The sequence below is a fragment of the Podarcis pityusensis genome, assembly GCF_964106645.2.
Source record: "Podarcis pityusensis genome assembly, chromosome: 3".
Classification (NCBI taxonomy): Eukaryota; Metazoa; Chordata; class Lepidosauria; order Squamata; family Lacertidae; genus Podarcis; species Podarcis pityusensis.
Genome location: NC_138026.1, coordinates 8237058 through 8248870, shown reverse-complemented (window position 1 = coordinate 8248870; position 11813 = coordinate 8237058). Strand labels below are relative to the sequence as shown.

The following is an 11813-nucleotide window of genomic DNA, read 5'->3' as shown; positions in this document are numbered from 1 at the left end:
AGAGCAAGTTGGACTTACTGTGAAGTGTTCTTCTGGTCAGCAGAGAGTGGAGCATGCAGGAAAGAGTTAACTCCTCCTGGAAAGAGTTAACTCCTCCTGGAGGTAGAGTTAGCACTGATTGACATGATTTGGTCTTGCTTGAGCATCAGGAAGGGGAACTAACTTCCTTGCAACCGATCCAACACCCAGTATTAACAATACTGAGAACAGTTCTGTTACAGTAGGACTGAACTGGCCCCAGGCATTGAGGAACTTAACGTAACAGAGAGAATGAGGGAGGTCTCTGGGAGTTCCTGTTCTAGGCTGATCAGAGGAACGAGACCCAAGGAGCCTTAAGGTCTGATCTGGGTGGAGCTGCTTGCTACACTACCCCATTCATCCTGAGTGGGTATGGACTTAGGCTACTCCATCCAAAGGCTGCATTGGCAGAGGCATATCTGTTCATCTTGAGTGTCAACGTGGAAGGGAATCCTTCTCTAGGACTGCACTTCTGTGGACCGCAGTATGGTGGCTGCCCCTTGATGGAGTGGGCAGTGATACTCCTTGGGAGAACTCTAGCTTTTGAGGTTGAATCCTGATGAGACAGATTGAGGTTGAATCCTGACAAGACAGAAGTACTGTTTTGGGGGGACAGGAGGCGGGCGGGCGGGTGTAGAAGACTCCCTGGTCCTGAATGGGGTAACTGTGCCCCTGAAGCACCAGGTGCGCAGCCTGGGAGTCATTTTGGACTCACAGCTGTCCATGGAGGTGCAGGTCAATTCTGTGTCCAGGGCAGCTGTTTACCAGCTCCATCTGGTACGCAGGCTGAGACCCTACCTGCCCGCGGACTGTCTCGCCAGAGTGGTGCATGCTCTAGTTATCTCTCGCTTGGATTACTGCAATGCGCTCTATGTGGGGCTACCTTTGAAGGTGACCCGGAAACTACAACTAATCCAGAATGCGGCAGCTAGACTGGTGACTAGGAGCAGCCGCCGAGACCATATAACACCGGTTTTGAAAGACCTACACTGGCTCCCAGTACGTTTCCGAGCACAATTCAAAGTGTTGGTGCTGACCTTTAAAAAGCCCTAAACAGCCTCCGTCTAGTATACCTGAAGGAGCGTCCCCAGCTCCATTGTTCTTCCTGGACACTGAGGTCCAGCGCCAAGGGCCTTCTGGCGGTTCCCTCGCTATGAGAAGCCAAGTTACAGGGAACCAGGCAGAGGGACTTCTCGGTAGTGGCACCCGCCCTGTGGAACGCCCTCCCATCAGATGTCAAAGAGAAAAATAACTACCAAACTTTTAGAAGACATCTGAAGGCAGCCCTGTTTAGGGAAGCTTTTAATGTTTAATAGGTTATTGTATTTTAGTGTTTTGTTGGAAGCTGCCCAGAGTGGCTGGGGGGACCCAGCCAGATGGGCGGGGTATAAATAATAAATAATAATTATTATTATTATTATTGATGGAGAAAGCCCCCGGCTCAAGGTTGACGTCACCACTGACAGGAATACAGTGGTACCTCGGGTTAAGAACTTAATTCGTTCTGGAGGTCCGTTTTTAAGCTGAAACTGTTCTTAAGCTGAGGTACCACTTTAGCTAATGGGGCCTCCCGCCTCCGCCGCTCGATTTCTGTTCTCATCCTGAAGCAAAGTTCTTAACCCGAGGTACTATTTCTGGGTTAGCGGAGTCTGTAACCTGAAGCGTTTGTAACCCGAGGTACCACTGTACAAGTCTTGAAAGAGGGGTCCTTGAGCAGGATGCATCCTTTCCTTTGCTGTCAGGCTTTCAGGCAACAGCAGATCAGCATGAACATGGCAAACCTCTCATGTATGGGGCCTTGTGGGAGTTCTTCAAACACTTTACTTTTCCAGAAAATGAATGTTAGTCAGTGTCAGTCCTACCCCGTTTGGTTTGGCAGCCTTTGCAAATGGATATCCTACTTTCAAGGTACAGGCTGACATTTACACTCATCCTGTAAAGCCACAGCTATTAAAGATAGATGAGTATATAAATTTAGTAAGTAATAATAAAAAATAAAGGAGGAAGGGAAACTCAACCAGACGGCTGAAGTATCATAGAGAAGACATTTATTTACAGATTCTAAAATACAAACGATATCGTACATTTCATATTATATTACAAAGATGAATATTAAAATAAACAATACAGCACAATACGTCAATAAGTACCTAGCTATTAGTAACAAAAGTTGGAAGATGTTTGTTGTTGCTCTTGCATAAGTCATAATAGTCTACTGTGCCACACCCACAATTCTCACTGGACAGAACTGTCTTCTTCCTGCCCTTCATAGAACATCCCTATCTAAAAGGCTACATACGCTGAGTAAAATATTGCATTTTGGTAAGAAACTTGGAAAAACATTGAGGTTAATAAAATGTATATAGGTCTGAAAAGGCCATTAATAAAACATGAGAACACGTGTACACAGATTATATAAAATACTGGGAAAAATGGCCCTTTAGTCCATTAGGGTTTTTGTTTTAGTTTAAAACGTGGTATAATACTGAAATTCGTATGATCTAGAGCAGAGCAAAACAAAAGAGAAGTGCAAGGAGTATTGATCGCAATTGCTCTGCTCCACAGTGATTTTCTGCGAGTGGCTCATCGCCCGAAGCAGTAATGAAAGTAGTGGTCTCGAAACAAAACTATCCAAGTAAACAAAGAAAGACTTGTCCTCTCTTGCTATTTCTTGGTCTTGTGCGACATCGAGACGCACTCTCTGTGCCAAGGAGAATGCAGATCTTGCAGCGGGCAATGCCCGCATCTCCCTTTCACATGAAAACTACTAGAGCAGAAGCAAGTCGCTTGCATTTCCTTTGTTGCTACTTTTGATGAACATCTCAAGCTGTGCAGCGAAAGAAGGAAGCAGGAGAGGACATACTGGTCTTCGTTGCTTCTCTATGGAGCGAATGCAATGAATCAACAGGACGAAAGCGTTAAAAAGCATGCCTGAAGAGGCAGTGTATATAAATGGGGTCTGTGAATGTATATGTGCTGTGCTTTGAGGTATGTGTGCATGAATTAACATGGAGGAAGGTGGGGCGGAACAGGCAATCCGTGAGCATTTCCATCTGTGAACGAAGAGAAACCTATGTTGCATAGGTGCGATACTGTGTGAGAAGAACGTGCACGCCAAATGTTCACTTTACAAAATGTCTGCAATAGAGTAACGCCCCTTTTTTGCATCGTGGAATTGTGATGGTGGGATGGAACTACGCTCAATTCTCCCCACCCGCCGTGCCAAAAAAGACTCTACTCACGACCACAATCCGTTCCTGAGCCCGGCTGGAAGTCGAAACGGGTCGCTGGGAGAGGCGCCGTTGTGCGCGGGTGGCAATTGCCTGCTCCTGCGCATATGCGAACGGCAATCGCCGCTCCTGCGCATGCACAAACGGCGGTAAACCTGCCGGTTACTTCTGGGTTTGCAGCGGACATTGGGCGAAACGGACGCGAGCGGAGGCGGATATAAGAAGAGGTTTGACTGTACACACAAATACCTGTAAAAACATATGCAATGTGTACTTTGGCCATATTTCTGCAGGTTATGTGAAAGTAAAGGAGCGAGTTAGCATGTGCATTTGTGAAAGGAGAGAAATGACTTGATGTGGATCTCTGTGCTTTTTTTTTTTTTTTTTTAATAACAAAGAAAACCCCTTGGCTGCTTTGCCTGAGTATCAGAGCCTTCCGCAACTACTACTACAAACTGCTTAATGGTACGCAGACAGGCAAACTAGTCCAATTGGCTGGAGCCTGGTACATTGTAAAAAAAAAAATCTCCACATAATCTGCAGTTAGGTGCCGTGTGAAGGAAAAAGTGTCTGTGCAAAAGTAGGCAGATGTGCTTTACAGGAGTCACGTAACAAGTTTCATAGTTAAGTTCACAAAATTAAAACTCCGCATCAGATTGGCTAATACTTTTAAGGCCTCAAAATAGATGCCATCCACACACACACAAGGCAGGTGCTGTAGCTGTGAGCCGACACGGCTGATCACGTCAGAGAAATCTGGTTACTCACACCGTGAGAGTAACAAAACCGTGAAGAAATGCCCCCTTTATGTCCAATCCCCTGTCATGTTAAATAATATTTTATAAGGCTACATCCTTGTCTTCCAGCACGTTGTTTTTTCAACCCTTTCAACTGAAGCACTGCTTAAAAACCCTTAATTTCCTCCTCTCTACACACAAGAAAGTGAATGCTTCCTGCATTTTCTACTACACCACAATAGGCTAGGAATAAAGTGGTTAAGCTCCATGAAATTCCTGGTTTATACCCCTAAGTTACAGAAAACCCCACTGTTCATTCAGTGTCAAACGTCACTGAGTCTTGTTTGTATTGATCTGGCTACAGTGAAGAACAGATTGCACCTTTCCAAGAAAGGCTGACATGCACATTTATTTTCCTCTCTCTCTCCCCCCACCCCCACCCCACTCCAAATCCCTAAACTGGTTCTCTTTGTGCTGCGTCTTTCTGGTCTCAGTAAGGGTACTGTTTCTGCTTCTTGCCAGAGAAGCAGGCCAGCCAAGTGCAGATCAACACCGCAGCAGCAGCTCCTCCTCCAGTACAATAGTAAGCCCAGCCAATTTCACAGGTGCCTACAGGTAAACAAAACACAAAGGACAATATTAGATGGGTTTCACCATTATTATATTTCTTTTCCCCCCCTTTTAAATTAAAAATGCAAACGGCAATTAATTCAAGGAAACACTGCAAAGAACACATAAGAGGTGCATTTTTGTTACAAAGCATGTCGTTATTTTGGGTGCGCGAATATTAAAACGGGACTTTTCTATCCCAATAACGTCAAGACGGAGAATTATGCACAACTTCCCATTTCAGTGTGGGGGACTTGGGTGCCTCGCTTGGGCTGCAATGTCCACATTGTCTACAAGCTGGTGTCTTGTCACTAGGGATGACCCAAAAGCTAGAATTGCCAGATGATGAATGCTAGTTTTAGGAAGAAGACGCTATGTATTCCTTAGAAATAGGGATGCGGGTGGCACTGTTTTTATACAGCAGGACTGCTCCTGGTTCAGCTACAATCACCTGTTCAATCCTAACCTGAGAAAACAGATTGACACAAACATTAGTTATGCAGAAATCTTTCACATCCCATTATGAAGACAACGTCTATGTTGTCTTCAAAAGGGACGCGGGTGTCGCTATGTGTTAAACCACAGAGCCTAGGACTTGCCGATCAGAAGGTCGGCGGTTTGAATCCCCGCGAGGGGTGAGCTCCCATTGCTTGGTCCCTGCTCCTGCCAACCTAGCAGTTCGAAAGCATGTCAAAGTGCAAGTAGATAAATAGGTACCACTCCGGCGGGAAGGTAAACGGTGTTTCCGTGTGCTGCTCTGGTTCGCCAGAAGCGGCTTTTTCATGCTGGCCACATGACCCGGAAGCTGTACGCCGGCTCCCTCGGCCAATAAAGCAAGATGAGCGCCGCAACCCCAGAGTCGGCCACGACTGGACCTAATGGTCAGGGGTCCCTTTACCTGTACTTTATTCCTTAGAAATAATAGGCAAAAATTGCATGTCGTCTTATTCACGGAAAGCAGAGGGTGATTGGTGGCAGCAGCCAGCAGGAGATTATCAGCGGTGATTGGTTGCTGCAGTGAGGCCTGCTGACAATTGGCTGCAGCAATTGGTTGGTTGATTTACGGCAGTGGGAAGGCGTGCATGCAATTGGCTGTGGTTGCGTCGAGTGGGAAGGTCGAGTGATTGGGGTTGGTGACCACCCCCCAAAAGAAGAAGAGGAGTTTGGATTTGATATCCCGCTTTATCACTACCCTAAGAAGTCTGAAATGGGACACGGGTGGCGCTGTGGGTTAAACCACAGAGCCTAGGGCTTGTCGATCAGAAGGCCGGCGGTTCAAATCCCCGCGACGGGGTGAGCTCCTGTTGCTCGGTCCCTGCTCCTGCCAACCTAACAGTTCAAAAGCACAAAGTGCAAGTAGATATATAGGTACCGCTCCGGCGGGAAGGTAAATGGTGTTTCCGTGTGCTGCTCTGGTTCGCCAGAAGCGGCTTAGTCATGCTGGCCACATGACCCGGAAGCTGTACGCGGGCTCCCTCGGCCAGTAAAGTGAGATGAGCACCGCAACCCCAGAATCGTCTGCAACTGGACCTAACAGGGGTCCCTTTACCTTTACCTTTAAGGAGTCTCAAAGCAGCTAACAATCTCCTTCCCTTCCTCCCACACAGCAAACACTCTGTGAGGTGAGTGAGGCTGAGAGACTTCAAAGAAGTGTGACTGGCCGAAGGTCACCCAGCAGGTGCATGTGGAGGAGTGGGGAAGCGAACCCAGTTCACCAGATTACAATTCCGCTGCTCTTAACCACTACAACACACTGGCTCTCAACAACTCTGGGCAATCTCCCCCCCCCCAAAAAAAAAGCTCAACAATTTCCCCCTAATATTTTTTTTTGTTGCAGTCCCATACATGAGGGCATGTTATACAAGGAAAAATACAGTACTTCTGCCCCAGCTGAGTTTGCTTAGGATCTCCAGACAAGGGATCCAAGTTGCTCATTGCTCAACTGTCTCCCCAAACCCCTTTGGGCACATTGCCTCGAGGCAACTCTCTGCTACTGGATTGCTTATTCATTCAACTGGGCAGGCTTTGGCCACCCTCTGTTGCTTTGCAGCGCTTGGGAGAGCGACATGGGGAGTGCCACCATGACTCCAAGTCATGAGCTCGAGAGTTTAAGTGACACGAACGGCCCACTCTGAAGCAGATGGAAGCATCAGGTCCTTGGATACAATGCAGCAGGCAGATCCCTCTCCGCCTCTTTCCCTAGCACTTTGCGCATGCCTCATGATGACAACTGGGAGACATGCTATACAGTCATACCTCGGGTTACAGCCGCTTCAGGTTGCGTTTTTTCGAGTTGCGGACTGTTGAAACCCAGAAATACCAGAACGGGTTACTTCCGGGTTTCGGCAATTGCGCTTTGCGCATGCACAGAAGCGCCGAATCGCAACCCATGTGTGCGCAGATGCAGGTTGTGAATGCTGTGGGTTGCGAACGTGCATCTTGCACGGATCACGTTCGCAACCCGAGTGTCCACTGTATACAGTGGTACCTCAGGTTACAAACACCTCGGGTTACAAACACTTCAGGTTACAAACTCCGCTAACCCGGAAGTAGTACCTCGGGTTGAGAACTTTACCTCAGGATGAGAACGGAAATCGAGGCCCCATTAGCAAAAGCACACCTCAGGTTTAGAACAGTTTCAGGTTAAGAACGGACCTCCGGAACGAATTAAGTTCTTAACCCGAGGTACCACTGTACTACAATCCCAAATCACCCATCTGCAGCCTCATGGTGTTCCTGCAGACCTCCCAAGCTACTAGTGGGAGGAGACAGATAGCATACCGCAAATCAAATACAATAAAATCTTGGCAGTTTCTCAAGAGTAGACAGCAGGCAGACCTTTCCCTCTGTAACAGGAGGGCTGGTGGCAACTGTCCTAACTTTGGTGGCGGCGGAATTTCAGTGGTCAGGGCGACAGAAAGGCTTAAGCAGATCATGCAAAGTGCTTCAGCAGAGTCAGTCAAAACCGTTAACTTTATTTAAACCTGCTCCATTGGCAGCCACTTACTTACCCAGCTCAAACTGGTTGGAAAGGTAACCACAGGTCTGCCGGACTTCTTCACTGTCCCAGCCCAGAGGATAAAGAGCACAGCCAGAACCAATTAACAAGCCTGCAGACCAAAAGAAAATGGAGGTCAGGGAGAAGGCAGCAAGAGGTCTTCAGAGAATTGCAAATCAGGGAAGTTAAGCCTTTACAAAGCTGATTTTTCATAAACAGCAAGCTGAGTGGATACCTTGCTAGCTGCTCATCTTTGAAGAAGCCAGGTGGAGCTTCTGTTACAAATTATTCTAATTATTATCTATTGTATTTACAACTCTAGCTAGAGGTTCCCAGGGCAGTAAATGTTGCCCAGAGTATCATGTATTAAGTATACTAGGGTATGTTGTGCCAAAGAGTATAGCTTTTTTCAGTCTGTGGCAATAATGTTCAACCAGCCTTGGAAGAATACCAATTCATTTTTTGGCCAGTTCACTTGCATATGCAGATTCTTTCCTGACTCAATGCACACATATTTTATTTATACTCCGCTCGCACAACTATGACGTGGCTTGCCCTTTAAGTCTTCAGCCAGGGCTTTGGAAAAACATGAGGAATGAGGTATGCTTCTGGATGTGACAGTAGGATTCCTGACTCTCTCCCTGCACAATTAGGAATAATCTGTTTACCAGACTGGCCTTCCTTGTCAGTGCAATTATTTACAAGCTGGTGGATGTCTGCCCATGAAAGGCTCATAAATCACAAAGCAACAGACTGGAAAATACCAAGCACATATTTTGCTGGGAATAAAACAAAGGCAAGAAACACAAAAATCCCTGAGGGAGTTCCTAAAGTCCGCTTCGGAGGAGGGAAATGTTATTGGAATTTCATTTTTAGCTTAACCAAGCAAGATCTGGAAGGTAAAGGTCCACATTTAGAATGAAAATAAGCAAAAACTTGGCATGTGTCACTCACGGCTATGCATGTTTACTTGGAACTGAGCGTCACTGTTTTCAGCAGGGATCTATTCTCAAGTGTGTGCCTCACATACGAATGCTTAACACTGTGCCGGGCATTTGCTTAAAAAGCAAGCTGTGTTACAACAATGGTCCCTTATTGAGGGGCCAAGGAAGGTAGACTGCTTGGATGGGTTTTCAAGGTGTAAGCTTAAAATGAGGGAAAAAACATATGTATCCCACTTTGATGAGAATTCCATGCACAATTCCTCACTGGAGATGGCTGCGCATAAGGAATGACCTTTAAAAATCTGGCAGTTCTAGGAATATCCCCCCCCCCCGGCTCTTAGGCTTCCAAGCAAATTTGCAAGATACTTATATTTTGGGAGTGCTGCCTGGAAACTGCTTCCATCACGGTTCCAGCTGCTCAGTCCCACTCCTCTCACTCGGAGGAACTTGGAGGGAGCTGTTGCCTGGCAATGGCCTATGAGAAAACTTGAAGACAGTTCCCATCTTGTTTGGAGTGAGATCCAGAAGCTCAGGCCCATTCCTTTGCCTCAGAGAAGTTTGGAGAGAGCTCCTGTCTTCCAACTAAGGCCATCGGAAAGGGCAGGAAATGTTGCCTGAATAATCCTAGGTCCCTGTGGAGACCACGGGTCGCACCCAACCAAGTCATCCTCTTCGCACAAGGACTTCCATTTGCGCAACGGGACTTCCCGTCCCTCTCCTATCCTTGCGTGAGAGGCAGAGAGAGATTTTACTTTCTTGGGCTTCATGATCACTGCAGATGGTGACAGCAGTCACGAAATTAAAAGACGTCTGCTTCTTGGGAGAAAAGCAATGACAAACCTAGACAGCATCTTAAAAAGCAGAGGCATCACCTTGCCAACAAAGGTTCGTATAGTTAAAGCTATGATTTCCCCAGTAGTGATGTACGGAAGTGAGAGCTGGACCATAAAGAAGGCTGATCGCCGAAGAATTGATGCTTTTGAATTATGGTGCTGGAGGAGACTCTTGAGAGTCCCATGGACTGCAAGAAGATCAAACCGATCCATTCTGAAGGATATCAGCCCTGAGTGCTCACTGGAAGGACAGATCCTAAAGCTTAGGCTCCAATACATTGGCCACCTCATGAGAAGAGAAGACTCCCTGGAAAAGACCCTGATGTTGGGAAAGATGGAGGGCACAAGGAGAAGGGGACGGCAGAGGACGAGATGGTTGAACAGTGTTCTCGAAGCTACCAACATGAGTTTGACCAAACTGCGGGAGGCAGTGGAAGACAGGAGCGCCTGGCGTGCTCTGGTCCATGGGGTCACGAAGAGTCGGACACAACTAAACAACTAAACAACAACAAAGATGGGAAAGCATCAAATTTTTGTGGAACTGCACACAATATATTTCGAAAAAAATCCCTTGCCTGCGGAGAGAAGTGACTAATCTACTATCTGATCCTCTGCCTAGAAGCAGCTATAGGTATCAGATCACAACTCTTTATTATTGAATCAATTATTTCTGAACAGCAGGGAAGCAGGAATTAATTTAGTAATATACATTCATGAATTGCAAAGAACGCAAACAACTCCATATGAGGATAAAAGGCCATGCCAGTAACTGCTGAATTGATTTTTTTTTAAGCCCCACTGGCACCAAAGCTACCATTAAATTGAGTTTTTCTTTCTGCAAAACGAATGTCAGGACTCTATAAAACCCTTTGCTTGTTGGATATCAAAGTGGTGATTAAAGATTCTGCAAACACTAATAATTGCTTCCCAAGTGACCATAGTTCATAAAGATGTCTTATAATGAGTATTCACCGCAGAGTGTTCAGTGCTCTAAATTCGTAATAAAGGTTACATTTAATACCCAGCTCTTCTCAAATTGCATTCAAGAGTTGTTAATTAATACCTCTCAAATGCAGTAAAAATGGACAAAAAGCCAACACTCCTCTGGTAATATAACAGAACATTCACAGCAGAGTCAAATCGTTAAAAGTATTTTAAAAGAAGGGGGGGGGGAGAAACACTGGGCTCCATTTGGAAGCAATTCCGCAAAATTAAGGCTGCTAAAAAGAAGATCCCACTTCACATCCTAGGGCAGTCAGTATTTCTGGAACTTGGGTCTCCATCTGTTTTGGGACTAATAATACATAATAATAATAATAATAATAATAATAATAATAAAATAATAAAATTTTATTTATATCCCGCCCTCCCCAGCCGAAGCCGAGCTCAGAGTGGCTAACAACAGTAAAATAATACAACATTCTAAAATCATTTCATTATAAAATTAATTCAAATCAAATTAATGGCAACCATTGGGCTAGAGTTCTGTGAGGATTACCAAAGGAGGGGGTCAGACTGTGCCTTGGCCAAAGGCCTGGTGGAACAGCTCCGTCTTGCAGGCCCTGCGGAAAGATGTCAAGTCCCGCAGGGCCCTAGTCTCTTGTGGCAGAGCGTTCCACCAGATCAGGGCCACGGCTGAAAAAGCCCTGGCTCTGGTTGAGGCCAGCCTAACCTCTCTGTGGCCTGGGACCTTCAAGATGTTTTGTTTGAAGACCGTAAGGTCCTCTGTGGGACATACCAGGAGAGGCGGTCCCATAGGTACGAGGGTCCTAGGTTGTATAGGGCTTTAAAGGTTAAAACCAGCACCTTAAACCTGATCCTGTACTCCACCGGGAGCCAGTGCAGCTGGTATAGCACTGGGTGAATATGATCTCGCAGCGAGGACCCCATAAGGAGTCTCACCGCGGCATTCTGCACCCGCTGGAGTTTCTGGGTCAGTCTCAAGGGCAGCCCCACGTAGAGCGAGTTACAATAATCCAGTCTGGAGGTGACCGTCTCGTGGATCACAGTGGCTAGGTCAGGGCAAGAGAGGTAAGGAGCCAACTGCTTAGCTTGGCGGAGATGAAAAAATGCCGCCTTTGTTATAGCTGCAATCTGCGCCTCCATGGAAAGGGAGGGGTTGAAGATTACACCCAAACTCTTAACGGACGGTGCTGGCACTAATTGTGCCCCCGCAAGACATGGGAGTTGCCCCCCCAATCCCATACCATCCCGACCCAGCCAAAGGACCTCTGTCTTTGAAGGATTTAACTTCACCCGGCTCCCACATAACCATCCAGCCACAGCTTCCAAACATCTGATCAGTGTGTCTGGGGCTGAGTCAGGATGGCCATCCATCAACAGATATTTGGGTGTCATCAGCATGACTACAACTCCCATCATCCCTAGCAAGCAAGATCAGTTGTCAGGGATGATGGGAATTGTAGTCTGAAAAACAGCTGGAG

General features: G+C 46.6%; 1 protein-coding gene and 1 long non-coding RNA gene across 3 annotated transcripts in view; both read right to left on the bottom strand.

Annotated features, from left to right (window-relative positions):
- Positions 1-11813, bottom strand: part of LOC308473752 — a 77019-nt gene that overhangs the window by 3152 nt on the left and 62054 nt on the right. The window contains exon 2 of the long non-coding RNA XR_013984283.1: positions 19-162. This is a non-coding gene — a long non-coding RNA (uncharacterized lncRNA). The remainder of the gene's footprint in view (positions 1-18; positions 163-11813) is intronic.
- Positions 2050-11813, bottom strand: part of LHFPL6 (LHFPL tetraspan subfamily member 6) — a 30816-nt gene continuing 21052 nt past the window's right edge. Inside the window, exons 3-5 of one of the 2 annotated variants that reach the window (XR_013984106.1) lie at positions 7606-7704; positions 3450-4594; positions 2050-3403 (exon numbers count right to left, since the gene is read on the bottom strand). Coding sequence is in view for 1 of the 2 variants with exons in the window: in XM_080999390.1 (XP_080855516.1) it covers positions 4476-4594; positions 7606-7704 (218 nt within the window). In the remaining variant the exon portion in view is untranslated. Of the gene's footprint in view, positions 4595-7605; positions 7705-11813 lie in introns of both variants that reach the window. The other variant, XM_080999390.1, reaches the window with a different exon arrangement.